General features: G+C 42.0%; 1 protein-coding gene across 12 annotated transcripts in view; it reads right to left on the bottom strand.

Annotated features, from left to right (window-relative positions):
* WAC (WW domain containing adaptor with coiled-coil) overlaps positions 1 to 18,579 on the bottom strand; it is a 600,841-nt gene extending 582,262 nt beyond the window's left edge. For 4 of the 12 annotated variants that reach the window (XM_085631779.1, XM_085631780.1, XM_085631777.1 and 1 more), the window contains exons 1-3: positions 18,351 to 18,572; positions 18,124 to 18,157; positions 16,466 to 16,661 (exon numbers count right to left, since the gene is read on the bottom strand). In XM_085631779.1, the coding sequence (XP_085487905.1) occupies positions 16,466 to 16,661; positions 18,124 to 18,157; positions 18,351 to 18,391 (271 nt within the window). In that variant the 5' untranslated portion in view covers positions 18,392 to 18,572. Of the gene's footprint in view, positions 1 to 16,465; positions 16,662 to 18,123; positions 18,158 to 18,350 lie in introns of all 12 variants that reach the window. The other 8 variants (XR_014970123.1, XR_014970125.1, XR_014970124.1 and 5 more) reach the window with 4 other exon arrangements.
* Between the last annotated feature and the right edge of the window lie 364 nt (positions 18,580 to 18,943).

Raw genomic sequence — 18,943 nt, 5'->3', positions numbered from 1 at the left:
GAAACAAACTACTTACAGTTTGAACAACACAGGACATCAGTAAACAGGTTAACTATTTTAGAGGCATCAAGTTACTTGTGTTGCAGTACAAGACAGTTCAACAGAAGATTTTTCAGAGAAAACACACCATACAATCCTATGGAGAAATACGAAGTGTTAAGTTCACAGATGACTAAGCAGTTTTGGATATGGAGTTTTGGAGGTGGGAACCAAGGTGCCCCATGGTTCAGGTTGGCACACAAGGGGCACCACCAGCGGCACAAGGGCAGCAGGGTGCAGAGTGCCAATATTAGCCAATGAGGCTAGGGGGCACCTCGGTTGGAGGCTGCACATGGGCAGACCACTCGATCTTGGGAGGACAGCTCCTGGGGTTACGGTGAGGGCAAGGGGGGTCACAGGTTAGCACCAAGTCCACATCACCAGCGTCGCAGGGGCGGCCAGGCGCAAGATGCTGAGGTGTTGGGAGCCCAATGCTTTCCTATGGAAGTCACCGGTTGGAAAAAAGGACTGCAGGCTGAAGCCAGAACACTGGACGAAGGGAACCAATGACTGTGTCCAGCAACTCTTCAACTTCATCCTACAGTCGGTTGGGCACCTCACGACTCGGGAGCTGCGGATTAAGGGGTGTCTTTTCGTATCTTGTTCTTGTGTGACGACACAATGGCGGGGGCAGTACTAACATTACAACCAAACCACGCATCCAAAAGTCATAAATTCCAAGACTTTCAAACACTAGCAATAAAACCATTTGCTGCCTCCATCAACCAATTTCTATTATAGATACCAATCAGAAAATCAGCTTCAGTATCGTTCGTCAAGACTGAATTCCGAAGCCTGCATGCCATCATTCAAAAACAGCACTACCAACACCTATCCCGGTAGAACAAGCATTGGCATAGCCAATAGGTTTAGCTTTTTGGACCTTATAAGTATTTAGTTATGCAGCACAATATCCTTGGTGCAACAACATCAACTGTTGCATGGCTAAACACTTACACGGTCCCAAAGGCGAGACCTATTGGCTATGCCAATGCTTGGGGGGCGCTTGTTGACTATGTTGAGGGTGGATGGTCAGATTTGACAAAAAGGATTAATGAAGAAAACAGCAGAGCTCACTGCTGCCAACCCTTTGCCTGTTCTCTTTGGAAATACACACGGAGGTCTTAGCACGGTTACTTTTATTTAGACTTGAACTGATTAGGATTCATAAACTCGCTGTTCTACCTTCTTATTAAATAAAAAAGTAAGATATGAAAATCCCAATTCCTATTATTGCATCATACAATTGCATGGCTCACCCCTGCAGCAATTTGGCCACTGCCTATCGTGGCTCTGCTGGCTAACGGCTCAATCCATCAACTTTCTGTAGTGTCAGGAAGCTGGGCTTGCCAATATGCTATTATTGCAGACACCGAAAGAACCCACTATTGAGGCAGTAATGGCAGCGAGCACTCAGTAATGGCAGTGAGTGCTCGGTAATCAGTGCTAATTGCCTGCGGCCTGCTGTGCAGTCTGGCAGGGTGGGACTGCCCCCTAACCCATGCCTGGAAACACCTTATGGTGTCTGCAGGCCTTGTTCCCTTCGGGCCCGGGACGCCACTGCATTGGTGCTGTGCACCCCCTCACGCTGTTGCTGCCCGCTGCAGCCTCTGCTTGCCTGCTCTTCACACTCACGGGGGCAGCATACGGGGATGACAGTTGCCGCGACTGTGCCGCTGGAACCTCCACTGCGCCCCTGCTGCAACTGACGAGAGGAGACCAGCACTGAAGGGCGCTTGATCTTTGCAGTGCCTGGGGTGAGAGGCAGTGGCCCCAATCCACATAACTGAGCTGCTAGTGGGCCCTCACTATCATTGGGAGGATTTGGACGACGTGGGCCACAGGCTGCAGTTAATGTGGGCCCGCACACCTGACTCCTTGCATCTGGGCTGCCGCAGTCTAGACCCAGCAGAGCTGGTCTGCTGGGGCCATTATCTCCCACCAAGAGAGGGGATGCCACAAAGCCTCGTCCGATATGGACGCCTGCTGAATAACATGGGGGAAGGGACCCATACCTGCCCTCTGGTTGCTGGGCATGCAAGGACACCCAACGCTCACCGCTGCAGATTATAAGGTGAGAGGGGGGAGCGAACTGCGCGTTTAGGAGCTGGGAGCTGCTGCATTGAAGCCCTGTCACTTATATCAACCTTGAGGCTTCAAAACAGCGCAGTAAACTGGGGGTGCAAGAAGGTAACCCCAGAGGACAATTATCGCTCCTGTCTGAGGTGCTGCTTACAGTTGTGGGCCTCCCCCTTCCTCCTTCCATGGCTTGCTCATGCCACCCCCCCCCCTCCCCCCACCAAGCTTCCACTCAACTCTCTGGTGAGGCAGGGCCCGAGGAGGACACTACAAGACCGCAGCAGCCCTTACTTCTCGGACACTCACATGGGAGAGCAGGCTGACTGCGAGTGTACTGCAAAAGAGCTGGGCACCCCTGTTACTTCATCAGTTGGTCCATCAGCGCCACACCAAGGCACTCTTCAACCCGCGCTTCCCGAACCCCTGGTGTGTGAACTAAGCGAACAGCGTCCTGGAAACTACAAGGAAGAGGCGTGACGCAAAATCCAGACAAGGCATCTTGACATTCGGCAGCATCAGAGGCGGGCTCCAGAGACAAGCAGTCTCTGCATGGTAACAGGGACCAGACACAGCGTTTCCCTTGCGGGAGCAAGCAGGTGCACCATCTGTTTGCCAGATAATTACAAACAGATATCGCCAAAGCTCACTCCCGCAAGGGAAACGCCAAACGTGCACGTGATGCAATTGAAAACAACGCAAAGCGTGCACGTTTTTGGGCAAAAAAGCTGATCGATTCCAAGAGGTCCCCTCCTATGCAGCGCATGCGCGCTGCTTAAGCGAGACCTAAAAAGGCCAAATCATCTACTTGACAACGGTCCAGAGACAAGAGCCCGGGCAACGGGTATCGACTGAGGCACTAATAAACAAGGTGTTGCATTGAATCTGCCACAAGCACGAGTGCCTCCCCCCAATTCATTCAGATATATTTGCGCAACACCGGCCAAACACCCTGAGCCCTCACGACAATAATATACTGCTCCCGAATGACCAGGCAATTGTGAATTGTCTTTTGGCCCTAGAAGCCCAATCAATCCCCCAACAGCACTCCATCGTCCAATTCAAAACCACCATGGACATTGCCGGTGGCAGTTAAACTAATCCAATTGGCTTGTTACAAGCCCAGACCTTTATGGCACCATCCTCGTCAGTACCAACATATGGGGAAGGGAGTCGTACTCTACACCAACTCAGCTGAAGCTACTACGAGGGCTCCCTGCCATCTCTGCTTATGGAAAAGGACTGTCTTGTATTGCCCTGAACGTCCCAGATATTACTACCTCTAATAATGTTGGCTCCCCTACCCAGCACACGGAACTAACACCTAAGCATAAACCTGTTAACCAACAGTTTCCCTATAGATCACCTTTGAAGAACCCTGAAAATGATTCATGGAGTGTACCCACATGGAATATTGCTGGGCTGAAAAGCTTAACTTGCTGAACCACACTAGGGCTCTTCAATAGAAGAGCATAAAGTTAGCATGTTTCAGGAATCTTGGTGTGTAGAACCATTTCTTAGGTGTGGCTATTCGATTTTTTTCTGTCCTGCTGTAGCCCAAAGGAGAGGTCGTCCAGCAAGGGGCTAATTATTTGAGTGAAAAATGTATTAAACTGTAAAACCAAGAGGCTCCCTGAAACATCTGATTTACTTGACCTTTAATAAAGAAAAACTGTGTTTACCTGTATGTGTTCAATAGGCATTAATAAATAATCTCCTACCCATGGGCACTTAGACAATTCGCTAAGGGCTATACCTTCAGAAGCATTATTGCAGGCAACTTCAATGTGACACACACACACTTTCAACAACGCTGAAGACAAAAATAAAGCACCTTCAGGGACCATTTTCATTGGGGGAACACGACTGGTAGGTGTAGCAGTGTGCGACCAATCTAGTTTAACTTTATATTCAGGCTCCCTTGAGCCGGTGGAGTCGACGGACTCATGGTTACGCACCTGCGCGCTACGAGAGGTACTAGACCTGATAACGATTTTAGCAGCTTACACAGCAACCCCACACATTTTCCTACTCCCTGCTGACGAGAGGCAACTACCTCGAAACACGTGTCCAGGGATGGCACACGCCACGCATATTTGCATTCACACTCGAGCATAGGTGTATCCGCCGACGCTGACCTTCAGGGACCATTTTCATTGGGGGAACACGACTGGTAGGTGTAGCAGTGTGCGACCAATCTGGTTTAACTTTATATTCAGGCTTCCTTGAGCCGGTGGAGTCGACGGACTCATGGTTACGCACCTGCGCGCTACGAGAGGTACTAGACCTGATAACGATTTTAGCAGCTTACACAGCAACCCCACACATTTTCCTACTCCCTGCTGACGAGAGGCAACTACCTCGAAACACGTGTCCAGGGATGGCACACGCCACGCATACTTGCATTCACACTCGAGCATAGGTGTATCCGCCGACGCTGACCTTCAGGGACCATTTTCATTGGGGGAACACGACTGGTAGGTGTAGCAGTGTGCGACCAATCTGGTTTAACTTTATATTCAGGCTTCCTTGAGCCGGTGGAGTCGACGGACTCATGGTTACGCACCTGCGCGCTACGAGAGGTACTAGACCTGATAACGATTTTAGCAGCTTACACAGCAACCCCACACATTTTCCTACTCCCTGCTGACGAGAGGCAACTACCTCGAAACACGTGTCCAGGGATGGCACACGCCACGCATACTTGCATTCACACTCGAGCATAGGTGTATCCGCCGACGCTGACCTTCAGGGACCATTTTCATTGGGGGAACACGACTGGTAGGTGTAGCAGTGTGCGACCAATCTGGTTTAACAAAAATAAAGCATCCTCTAAAGATTCTCATTCGAAATGTTAACAAAATATATTTCATTTATTGTAGTCACATAAATGACCTTCTGTCCATACATATAACATTGCAGGGCATGACAAAGGTTCATTAATATAAAGAGAAGAAATAACTGAACCCACAAAAAACAATACCACCACCTCCACTGTTACTCCAGCTCATTAACCACACCATTCATATCACATTAATTCAACAGACAAGCCGTTTCATATTTCAAAGAAACCATGAACCCACAAGATATTGATTGCCTATAAATAATAGCAATACATAAATGCTGTACAAGCAAAATATATTACAATCCTCAGCTATTTCATACATGTGTGTGATCAATTTCTTTCAACACCCATGGTCATTCTCCATATTATCCATTGGGTTTACTAATAATTGTGTCTTGTGGTGTAAGGCGCTGACACGCATTTCTGTATACACCCACAATCCAGGTCACATGTTCTTCAGGGCATTTAGTAACTCTACTGAAGGAGTAATCAGGGGAGTATCCTGGGGAAAATCTGGCTGCACGAAATGTTCAACCAATTGTGTCCCTTGTACCTTACATCTAATGCGGCTACAGTGCTGAAGTATGCGTATCATAACTTTTTGGCAAGTCTGACCGATGTACAGTAAGTTGCACAGACACTTAATGCCATATATAACGTCTATGCTGTTGCAATCAGTATGTTTCTTGAGCTCATAGGTATGGTCTTGGTGACTGAAAGTTTTGGTTTCCAGTGAGGTCACATTCTTTGTAGTGTCCACATTTGCGGTGTCCGAAGATTTGAGGTAGCTTCCTCATTTATTGTATGTTAGGTTGCGATGGTGCCACTAGAAGAGAACAAACTACATGGTCTCTGATGTGCTTGCCCTTCCTGAACGAATGCTTGGGCAGCTCTTGTGTGTCTAACTCACCAGAGATCAAATTCCAATGAGGGTTGATGATGCGTCTTATACCATTACCGCGTGTGCAGACGGTAGTGACACAGATCATCCTCTCTTTGGTTTTATTCGAACACAGCTTAGGCTCTAGTAATGTGTCACAGGGCTTGAACCAAGCCCTCTTTCAGGCTTTTTTAAGTTGACTCCTAGGGTATCCTCTCTCTGACAATATGTTTTGTAAATCTTTGGATTCTTTTACATAATCAACCTTGCATGAGCAGTTTCTGCATATTCTTAAGAATTGCTCATATGGCAAATTATCCCTAAGATTTCTAGGATGGTGACTGGAGTAGCATAAGAGGGTATTGCATTTGCTACTTTTTCTGAATAGAGTCGTATATAGCTGCCCATTCTCAGCTATGATCGATATATGCAAGTCGTCAATACTGATGGAGCTGTATTGGACTGTGAATTGAATGTCCTGTGATCTACCAATCAACGAACCATGTAAAGCTCTGAGGTCAGTCTCGGTTCCTGTCCAAATCTTGAGAACGTCATTTATGTATCGCTTCCAAAGAACTATGTTGTTCTGATATGAATTGTCTTCATTAAAAATGTAGTTCGTCTCATAGTTGTCCATGTACAGTATGGCTAGATGAGGAGAAAAGCTCACCCCCATAGCCACACCCACTGTCTGTAAAAAGAATTCTCCCTGAAAGAGGAAAAAGTTCATCATTGCTATTTCTAGTAGGTTCAGGATAAAATCAGCTGGAACTTGAACCGGTTGTGGTCTATTATTGAGGACAGTCCTAAAAACCTCCAGGGAAAGTACAGGATGTTTTTAATTTAGGGATGAATTTGTCCCACAATTGTAGCTGATAAGAGTGCACTTAAGTTACAACAAGGGACAGGGGCGGCCTGCAAGATTGCCAAGAACATGAAATCAAAAAATATTTCCACAGTCATACAGATTTACAAAATGAAAGCAAAAAGCTCAGCTCTCTGTAGCGCTGAACTCTGGGGTCATAGAGGTACCGTGGTGGAAAATAGATTTCTTAGGCACTTAACTAACCACCTGCAAAGTATACCTTCCCTTCCGCTGCAACAAGACATGGGATTATACCAGATCTCCTTCATTGTGAAACTGAGACCCATGCTGTTTTGGAGTATGCTCTGGTGTACCCCAGAACTGGAATCTTATAGACTTCCTCTTAGGGAACATTTAAGCATAAAGTGCCATTCAAGACTTCTGGCTGACTTGTGTTAAGAAAATGTTTTGTGCTCTTGGTCTCCATTCCCTTTGGGATAACCAGGTCGAAGCCACCCAAATCACAAGGCAACTAATTAATAACAGTTGCCAAGATCATCTCTGTGGTGATAGGGTTAAAAATAGTAAACCATGTGGCTTGACGGATTTATTTCTTGACCATAAAAACACCCTCCTTTATGAAGTCGCCCCATGTCACCCAAGGTTCCTGCCAAGACAACTATATTTAAAATTTAGATACAGGTCTCTTCCCGTTTATTGCTAGTTCGGGAGACAATATTGGGTCAAGCAGTTTATGCGCAGCAAGCAGTGGTCGAAAGGGAGGGGGGGGCGTGTGAAGGGTACATGGTGCCCATACTTTAATTTTGGATAACAGTTCCCCTACTTTTTGTGAAAAGACATCCATCACAGAACAGTTAATTCCGACAGTTCAAATGCTTCAGCTGAAGTGTAAGGCAGGAAGTCTCTTGTGCTGTGAAACCAAGGGGGGCAGACAGCTAACAAGCCTTCTTGCCAGGGTGTCTGCTTCCCTGAAAGAAATGTAAATGTGCGCAACTGGTCAATCTGCAAATGTAAAGGGTTGCTTGAGAGCCAGTATTGGTTCTAATTAACAGAATAACTTGAAACTTCCTGATAACACAAATTTATTGTTTTTGTAAGGAAACTACCTAAGCTGTGATGAGTGTGCTTTTAAAAGAGTTATTTAAAAAATGGCCATATGTACAGTGTAGATATTTTTAGAATCTATATTTCGGAACCACTTCGATCAAACCTTTTATATGTCACAGACTGGGACCTTGTAGCGCTAGTCTCCATTGCACTAACCAGGAATCTATTATATGGCTCTCTAGTGCAGCGCATTAACTAATAGAGGTTTCTTAATGTACATAGTCCATTTCACACCGATTAACAACTTGCATTTAGTTTTCATTTAAGCTGTGTGTAAATTTTTATGTAGATACCCGAAGGTGATAGACTAAAAAAAAGTTACTAAATATTTTTATTTAGCCATGCCTTTGACCACGCCCCACACTCACTTATCACACCTCCATTGAGTGCAGCATCATAGCTCCTATATTTTTTTTAATGCACTTCGGCCACTGCCTGCACGCAATCTTGCCCCTGAAACAACTTTTTTTCTGCACTACTTATAGGGTTCTCCGTAAAAAGTGGATTATACTGGTGCATCATGTTTTAAGAGTTAGGGAATTCAAGGGAGACAAAGGAATCCTGAAGTCTGACACAATGGAAGTGGTAGTCGTTACTGTGGCCAAATTCCTGCATGCTGCCTGGCTTATTCGAAAAAGACTCCTGGAGAACTCTTCTTGTAAATCCAGACAGCAGTGTGTTAGACATCTAACAATTTTATTGTAATTCTTGAGATTTATATATTGTCAGCTCACACAATTACAAACAGCAATAGCTATGTATAACATAATGAACTTATCCATCTTGTTTTTATACATGTGGAAAATGGTTCCCTCTTTCAAACACTAGGATGTGTCTAGAACAAAGTCTTTATTGCCTAAAGATTCTCATTTACCACTGTTTTCGATTAATCAGTCTTTTATATTTGAAATTTCAACTTGTTATGAAACTTCCCCAATTTTTTGGGGAAGTTTGCTATATTTGCGAATTTGCACAGGACACAGAACCAATTAACATTTCGTAATAGTTTTATAATATGTGAGTAGTGGACTAAGTTTTTCTTAGTTTGCTAATCAAATGCTGTTTTACCGTATGTTTTATGGATTTGAAATCTGAAATAAGCAGTCTATTGAACACTGCTGTTTTACAGATTTTTACTGACAAATTTTAACGCTGGGGATTTATGCTGGACGTAGTTTATTCACAAAATTACAGAGGGTTAGATTTCCTTTCCCTGGTATAACGTGGGGTTTACCACAAGGGAAAGGTGGCCATTTCTTTTTTAAACCTGGTTAACAACCCTCCTATTTCCTCCTCCGCTACTCTATTTGTCCATCTGAAAAATTAGGTGTGGGGCCATTAGTAAGTGGGATTTCTATGGTACAATATTATAGTGATTATCAAAGCCATTTAAACCATGTCAACAAAACTTAGCAAATGTGGCTGAATTCAAATTAAGAAGAGACCGGTATACACAGAAGCTACTAACACCAACTTCAAATGTTGCAACAGTCTTAAAGAAGGTTTTGCCTGGATGATGTTTCCATGCTCGAAATGCTCTGCAGGAAAGAAGATATTAATGTTTCGAGAATCTATTACAAAAAACTAGGACAGAGCCCTAATACTCTAATATGGTTTGATCAACAAGTGGCCCTAGTTAAGTGTCAGATTTTCCCTGATCCTTTCTTAAACAGCAACACTAGCAGGTAACTTGAATTACAGTTTTAACCAGCGTAATGCAATTCACAAAGAATCTTTAACCAGGTAAACCTATAAAAGAGTTCTTTAAAAAACGCAATCTCTCAAATACAATAGCGCAGGCAGCAAAACAGGTGCCTAAAGTGTCCAGATAAGGAAACATGGACCCAATAACCAACATCTGTGATACCTACAGAAAAGGAGATCCACTGGCCTACTGACAAGGTTACATTGTTAGTTACAGCACTCCAACTAGAAGTTTCAAACCATATAAAATCTTGTTAGGATTTGACAGGTACCATTGTTATAGGATGAGTCACAAATCATTAGTGTGGAAAAATAATCAAACATTTAAGGGAAGGGGTTCTAGATGGAGGAGGAAGCAACATTTTTGGTAATGTAATTAATTGTTGGTGCCAATAACCATATGGGGTGCCCTAATAGAAATGGATGTGTACTTATGGGTCTGTCTTCGCCAACAATAACTATACAGTAGTCCAAAGCACAGCTGATCATTTTGGCTTAATTCATCAACAAGCAGTCAGGATAGGAGGTGTTTTTACGACCGATCAGGCTAAATTCTGAAATGCCCCAATGTCGCAGATAAGAATTTCATAAAAATAAGGCACACTCACCTACCAACCTAGGTGGCATGCTTGATCACTGGGTTTGCCACACCCATCCGAAGCTCTTATGGGGACGGATGGGCTCCCCATTAACAGAGCACTTTTTGGGGGAGTGCTTTTATTAGTGGTAGGGATCCAAAAACAGGATAAAAAATGTGTAGCTATTCCTAAAACCTCTTTAATATTGTATTCAAAAGATATACAATAGAGTTTTCACAGGGATGTTAAGAATAACTACTGGTCCCACATTCCCCTGGTCCATGTTTCAGCTGTGTTACAGGACCAGGATCCCATTTTTACGGAATCCAAATGAGACATCAGAGGATACCCAAAATTAAGTATACCGGCAAACAAAAAATCCCCTTATACCCCGATTGCCTGTTTGTTCAAGGCGTATATGGTTTGGGAGGAACCAATGAAGCCCTATTTTAAAGCTATCCACTTCACTTCATTGCTCAATGTACTGCCATCATTACTTTCGGACAACTATTGTTCTTAGTCAAAAAGCTATTACAGTTTAAGAATTTTAATCACAAAGACTTCAGCTAATCAACTATAACAGCTGCTACATAAACATTACTCGCATCACCAAGCTCTATCGATACAGGTCTCCCTGATCTGTTTTGCCTTGATTACAGTTACCCAAAGCTTGCATTCAATTATATGCTTTTGACAAGACCAATGTTATTTTATCATGTGGAACTAATGGCACTTCCAGTATTAACTGCACAGTCATTTGCAGCTAGCACTTGACACAAACAAAAAATGCAGTTTCAAATACACAAAAAAGTATTCCTTTTCACACTGGTGTAACTTGTACAAATCGCATATGTTATTCCAATCACCAACTTGGCTCCCAAAGTTAAAAATCTCCTGCAAGTTAACAATTGGCACATCAATAGGTTTTAAAAGCATGGTCCAACCAAAAAACATTGCATGTTACCAAAGTAAACTGAACTAAGGAAAAAACGCCAGATATAAATTTTCAGATGGCATTAATGATGTAGGTTCCCTTTTTTGTTGGAGAATTAAAAAAAGGTACACTTTTTACATTTGAGAGAAAAATTGACTTTCTATCAATCCTAAATCTCGTGTTAAAACAGCATATATATTTGCATATGATGTAAAAATGATATCCGGGCACACAAGTATGAATATTTTAGAATCCCATTTGACACACAAATTCCATTAAGAAAAATCAGTGACATGCTTTTTATCATAATGTTGCACATTAATTTCTGAAAAAATAAATAATCGCAGGTTTGGACAGCTATTACCACAATTCAAATGAAAAACTGAGTTTAAAATGCTTTGGCACACTAGTTGAGAGACTTCAAAAATAGAAAGTGAACACAAAAAATTGGTATGTAATGCTACCAAAACAGAAAGCATCAGCTTTCTGGGGCATGTCAACAATAAAGCTGGATCTCAGAATAGCGGGATCATAATTCAAATGATGGGCCCAAATGGAATACCGGCTTGCTTTGCAATCAGCAACACAAGTCTATATGAGGCCCTCCAGTATGAAGAACACGTAATGATAGACAAAAGTAGATTTCACCTTGTAAAAGCAGGCGAAAATTTGAGATAAGAAATATGACGTTTCGCCAACAAATTCACTATTAAAAATAGTTAGCAAATTTAACTAATACAAACTTAAGAATGAACTTGAACAATAAACCAGATCAGCATTTGATGCTAACTATGTCATCTGCAAAAACAGTAGTAATTACATTTCACTTCAATTGAGATCAGCAGTAGGAATTGAGAGGTGTGTGTTGGGAATTCCAAACTCAACATGGGAAAAAGTTGCGTTCAAACATTTAAGCATATTTTATTTCAACTCGTGGCGGAGTTACATGTGATGTTTTTAAAGGAACGTGTAGGGCTACTTTGGATTCAATGCAAATACTACGAGAGTAACCCTGATGTAGTTATGTATGTTTTAATTTTGTATGTTTTTATACATCTGACTCCGTGTAAACATTTTAAAGTAAAGGGTTCTGTGGATTATCTGTTTGAAAACAATGAAATACTTTAAAGATTTATATTAGCAGTTTCTACAGGTTCACTTTTGTTATGAGTAATGAAAACACGTTTGGCACGTTCATATTGATTTAGACCGCTATAAATGTAAATAAAACTAAAACGTACCATGGAGGAATACACCTAGTTTGCCAGACAAGTGGTCAGTATTTAGGGCCATGTAAAATACAGACCTGCCAAAAATGATATTAAGTGACAAATATGCTGCCAAAGTTGCCATCAAAGAAGAACCTGAGGTAGCTATAAAAGAAGGACTTGGAGGTTGAAATGAAGCAGGAGATAGACTGATCGAGTTCTACCAAGAAAACATGCTTTGCGTTTTGACTACGTGGGCCAAACAACCCAGAATTAAGACTGTACATGTGGACCTCACCAGACTAACACCACCAAAACTAAATCAACTACATACTCTAGAGCAGAAGGTGGAAAAGGTCAGTATGGTCAGCAAAAATATATCCAGAAGCAGATTGTGGCAGACCATGAACTGTGTAATATTAACACAGATGATAAAACTAATGGAAACCAGGATGACCCAAATACCATGGAGATACGACTTGCACAACAAACACTAAGTTTATTCTATCACCGTGGACATTACTTTCAATGACCTCAACTTAAATTAAAGACAAACCAACAAACTCTGGCAAGAGATTTATGATACCATACTCCAAAAAGCCAAGAAATATATTTTTCACAAGACAGATGCAAGCAGAAAGCAAATTGGGTCTCCAACAAAATGCTAGAAATAGCAAGACAAGTAAAGCAGGCAAAAGCCACTGGAAATAGTAATACAATTGCCAAGCTAAATGCTGAATTTCAGCACAACGCAAGTTAAGGTAAAGAATATATGAAGCAAAAATGTCAAGAGATCGAGGATAACAGAGGCAGAACGAGACCCCTATTTAGGAATATCAAGGCAATAAGGGGGAAATTCAGCAGATGCAGTGGAAAATTGAAGGATAAAGAAAAAAAAGATCATGTATGGCGAAGACACAAAAAGATGGAAAATATACAGAAAACTATACAAGCAAGATTAAATATGGTCAGAAATTTTAAGATCAAACCTGTGAGCTGGAGCCGGAGATGGAAAGTGAGGTTAGACAGGCATTTAAACATATTGCTAAGCACAGAGCAGCTGGAACAGATACAATACCATTTGCAATATTCAAAATAATGGAAGGTACCTCGATCAAAGTAACAAGGTCTATTTGTCCGCAGATATAGAAGAGAAGGCAGTTGCCGAAAGACTGAAAGAGATCCATATCTCGGGGTATGCAAGCGGTATTAAACTTTTAGCAGAGAATGAATGGAGAGGGGCCCCCCAAAATAGCAAACCTCTGTAAAAAAGAAATAGAGGGTAGAAAACTAAATTGGGCATCTCAAGCTAGAGAAGTTGTGTTAAACTTTCCCTAGAATCAGATAAACGGAGTTTGGGGCAGCAAATTCCAAAGTCGGTGTTGCGTGCTATTATTAATACGATGACCCGAGAGGAATATCTTGGTTATTTGAGGAGTAAATCGTCCTCCCGGTTCTTGATAAACGGGTGGACCAATGATCAAATATTTCCCTATATAGAGGCCATGCCTAACCCAAAGCTTAGAAATATAATCCTGAAATGTAGGGTTGGCTTGAATCCATGCAACACTGAAAGATAAAATCTGCTATGATGAAGGAACAGGGACTGTGCACATGTGGATTACAAGTAAAATGTAATGGCCCACATATTCTGTTGGACTGCTTGTGGTTCTAAGAAGAATGGAAAACATTTTTAAAATCCCTTTTTATTGACTATGAAATTATTAGTAGGGCTCATGCTTTAAGTTTATTGGTAAATATGAGATTTTTAAATGTGACATGTTCAATGGGAAGATTCTTAATTGCAATACAGGAGTCGCTGAAGAAATTGGTTATATAATTTTGAATGGACGGGGTAGAAATGTGATCATACCCATGTTTGGGAATACCCCCGGCTCTTGATATTTATTGTGGATGTATAAATATATACCCAACGTATATGTGATCTCTTCCCATTGTTGATGATGAATTAGGTAGTCCCTATGGTCTGGTAGAGTTCCCTTTGTTTATGTTACCAGAATTTTATTGCGTTTTATACTGTTTTATAGTCATAGTGTTTGTATAATTCATATTTTAATTCTATGCATTGTGGTACTTTCTTTTTATGGCTATATATGCCAAACATAAATATAATAAACGAACAATCCATATCTGTACCTATCCAAAGAAAGGGGATGCAAAAGATTGCTTGATGTACTGCACAATAGCCTTAATAGTACATGCCAGTAAGATCATGCTGAGGATCATACAAGAAAGACTACAGCCACACATGGAGCGCAATTCACCAGATGTACAAGCTGAATTCAGAAAAGGAACGCATGACCAGAATCTAACATGCAATGGATAACTGGAAAATAATGAGTTTCAGAACGACGTCTTTGCTGCATTATAGACGACACCAAGGGATTTGACTGAGTTGATCACGGAAACTTGTGGAATGTATTAAAAGACATGGCTGTGCCAACCCACCTGATCTCCTTCATGAATAATTTGTACATCAACCAAGAAGCGACAGTAAGGGCAGATTATGGAGATACAGTAGTTCGATGTTGCAAAAGGTGCTTGACAAAGTTGTATCCCATCACTATGTTCGTTCAATATCTAACCTGAGGATACTGCGCAAAAATCAGGACTGATAATCAGGATAGAAACAAATTTGGAGGAAGAAAAATCAACTGCCTTTGGAATGCAGATGACAACTCTGTGCAGAGAGAAGATCTTAAAGCAATGATTGTCAGGACCAAAGAAAACAGAGCTGCAGCTGGACTAAAGCTAAATGTGAAAAAAACTAAAAATAGACATCTTACAAAGTCTCAAAATTGATAAAGGCAAAAGAAAATAGCCAAAGGTAAGTTGAGATAGCAATTCAAGTCCAGTAGGTAGAAGACGGCTACTACTGAGAAGAAAAGAAATGACATGCCTGGACGAAGCGATAAAGAGCAAAGACATCTCGCTGACAAAGATACGAAAAGTCAAAGCAATGGTCTTTCCTTTGACAGTGTATGGATGTGAAAGCTGGACTAATAAAATGTACTCTTTCAAACTATGGTACTGGCGAAGGCTCTTTTGTATCCCTTGGACTGCTATAACAATGAATCAATCTATACTTTACCAAGTCAAGCAGGAACTTTCACTAGCATAGTTTATCATAAAAATGAAGCTGAAATATTTTGGCCACATGAGAAAAGAAGACTCATGGGGGGGGGGGGGGGGGGGGGGGGATGTTAGGAATAACGGAAGAAAAACAGAAGGAGGAAGACCAAGATCACTGTGGTTAGATACACACAATAATCTCCAAGACTTGGGGAACTCTTATTGATCGAATCGACTGGAGGAATTGTATCCATTTAATCACCAAGAGTCAGACACAACTGAATGGATAAAGACAACGTGATTTTGTGAAGTAACCACTACGCAATTTAAACTGAAACTATATGCTTAAAACAGGCGAAAACAAAACATCTAAAAAACAAACCTATATTTTGCGGATATTTGTACTATGGTTGGAAGCATTAGAAAATGATTTTTGGCAGTTTATTTCCTGTGGCTGTTTCTACAACCAATATTTAGTAGAGGATACATGCTTCATGGTAGCATGTAAATGCACTGTCAAAGTCCAACATAAGAAGTATGCAAATTTTGAGCAGTAGCGGTTACAAACATACCACACGTATTTGGAGTTCTTTTTACTGATCTGTAAGGCGCAAGGAAGGAAACATTTAAGGCCTACGTATACAGGTATGCCCTAAATCTTAACATTAATTTGGGACCTCAAGGTATCAGATGGTCATGAAAAAGGTTTTCACAAAAAAACCCGATGGCAAAAGGCCTCTACAAAAAAACAGGAAATCCAATTCCTATTAGCCAGAGGAAAAAGATGGTAGACTACACAATCAGTAACTTATTTGTGTTTTTGATAAATAACAGAAAATGTCTACAATGGAAATGGAATTTTTTCGTTCTCTACATTTATATGAAAGATAGTGCCATCTTTCTTCGTGTGAAGATAAAGGAACAAACAGTTTGATAAAACACCAAATTAAGAACAGTATCATACATTACACCAAAAAAAACCTTTATGTCAGGATTTGTTTTCATAAAGACACGCAAGAATGAATTAAAAACATAAGTAGAGGTGCACTATATGTAAATGCAAAGGAAAAAAATGTAAAGCATTAAATACTCTCACTGACCTGTGCAATGTGAGGTCGATCAATCTCTATCCAAATCAAATGCAATTATAAGGGAGAAAGAAAATACGAACTTACCACCGTCTCTCTCTCGCACCCTGTGAGTATGTGCACTTTTAGCCTTGCTGTGTCCCGTACCGTCACTGTACTTGTTTTCAGGGCTATTGGACCTTCGCAACATTTTATTTGGAGGTGAAGGATCTGCAGGATCTCGCATCTTTTCATGGCGGTGATCCCCGGTACTAGGATGAGTTTTCGACGAGTATTTAAGAGTCTACAAAAAAATAAAAATGTTAACACTTCAAGAAAAAAGAACGATTAAGAAGAGATGTGTATTTATTTTTAAATTATTATTTATTGCTGTTATTGTGGAGCATCGAGCAATGCGCACAAACACTTCCTGTACAGAAACCGCATCTTTTTAAAGTATTGCTGTTGCCAAAAGAACTCACTAAACGTTGCTTGTAACGCTGATAATGAAATGTTACGCACTTTTTTTTTTTTTTTAACTACCGCTAAGATTTAATAGTAGCTATCCTTCAGCTTTCAGATTTCCAGTGACATTGGTCCACAGACTAATCTGTGTCCTACAATAGATATGGATAGAAGCATTTTTTATTTTTTTAGATCAGAACATAAAAAGACAGTTTTGTAAAATTTGCTTATGTACTGACGGCATAAATCAGACACCAATTCATAATTTCAGAATTCTCCAATTCGGCGGCACCACAAGTCACCGCTGTCTTAAGAGTTAATGCCACCAACAGAGGAAAATGAATATTCTAGGTGAAGGAAAGAACTGGCAGGGGAAACACCACTAGTTCAATAGTAAACTACGATGAACGGTGCTAAAAATATAAGCCCGATAATCAACACCACAGCCAGACAGACCCGCATGGTCCAAATGTAATGTTCATGTGACGTTAAGCTATAGTCATTTAACATGTTGGCATTGTCTGTATGACAGCTGGAGCAATGTAACTCACTATAATGCTGTAAAGTTAAGGTGTAAGTATTGTTTTTGTGACAGGCATAATAAAGTACTAAGTACTCATAAAACCATACTTCACGTAACAGGGGAATAACAAAATAAGTAGTGTCTATCAATGCTTTAAATGGAAATATACAAGTACATGTACTCTCTATTCAGAGTACCTGTGACTCCTAAAAAAGGACCGGAACGCATCCACTGCAATGTATTACATCAGGGCTTAGAAATGTAGGTACTAATTCCCCTTCAAATTAAAGATGTACAGGTACTCAGTACTGGGCAGTACCTGCCCATTTAAAGCACTGGTATCTTATCATAAAAATAGCAACGCTGGTAGGAAATACAAACCTGCAACAATCTAAGTAATGTGTTGTATATCAAGAACGGAACGTGTTTAATGGTCGATTTACTTCCGCACTTTACAATCGCATCACAGGTAATGTTTTTTTTCACTACCAGCACTCCCAACACGATGTATTTGTAAAATAAATACGTCACTGTCAGTTGGGGGTGGATCTATTAATTGTAATGTGACTGCGAAGGGGGCTTGTTGATAGGTTCAGGCCTGTGCTCTTCCTATGCGCTATTGTAGTTACACACGGGACCATATGTGCAGGAGGAGTGTACTGGTGGGGGCAAGGCGCTGGTACAGCAGGGCACGACAACGCTTGCTCTGCAGCACCGGGGCCTGAGCTGTCCGGAAACCTCGGACTAAAGTACGGCGGCCCCAGCTGCGGATAGGTACCTGGTAGGGCTGCGACTCTCGCCGGTCGTGACAGCTGAAAAAGACCAATAAAAAGACAGCATTAGATGGGGCCGCCAGTCCCCGGAGAAGGGGTCCGTGTTATAGGGTGAGGGATGGGACGCTGCGCCCACGGCCCCTTGCCCCGAGGACTCTCTTCGCTGCTATACAACAAAAATGGCGGATTTGTCATTACAGAAAAACGGTTGTGCGCAGAAAGTGCGATTTACCCATCACTGAGTCTCGGCTGTTTCCTCGCATACATTACCATCAATGCCCTGCGTGTGTGTGGGGGCGCGCGGGGAGGGGAACCGGTTTCTGCGGCCAAGGGGTCGCAGCGTTAACGGGGCGAGGGGGAGTGGGGCGCGGGGGAAGGGGGGGTCTGTTACAGGCACGAGCGTTGGCTGTCCATCCACCAGCAGCGCGCACAGCCAACTACACAACACTAGCGAGCGTAGGGCAGGCAGGCTCGCGGGAGCGGCGACGCATGACTCACGTCGGCGCGAACGCCCAAGAGGAGCGTCCCAAAACATTGGAGCGCACGCGCGCGACAACGTGCTCTGCGGACGAAGAGGTGCGCGTTCAACTTTCGAGCACAGCTACGCGTTCCAACGTGAACAGAAAAATGGAATGTTGAAAAAGAATTCAAAACTGAAGTCAGGCAACCACTGGAAAGTACTATTCAGTCGACTGCAGACTTACATTAAATACAGTAGACTCTACTACCGAGCGTTATTTAGCCGCCAGCAACCAGTTAATAAGATCTCTAAAAAATATTGCCGTACTAAATGAAATTGTATAAATAGTTAAACGCTTGATGGTA

Source organism: Triturus cristatus, chromosome 10 (genome assembly GCF_964204655.1).
Source record: "Triturus cristatus chromosome 10, aTriCri1.1, whole genome shotgun sequence".
NCBI classification, from domain to species: domain Eukaryota; kingdom Metazoa; phylum Chordata; class Amphibia; order Caudata; family Salamandridae; genus Triturus; species Triturus cristatus.
This window is presented reverse-complemented; position numbering and strand designations above follow the sequence as displayed.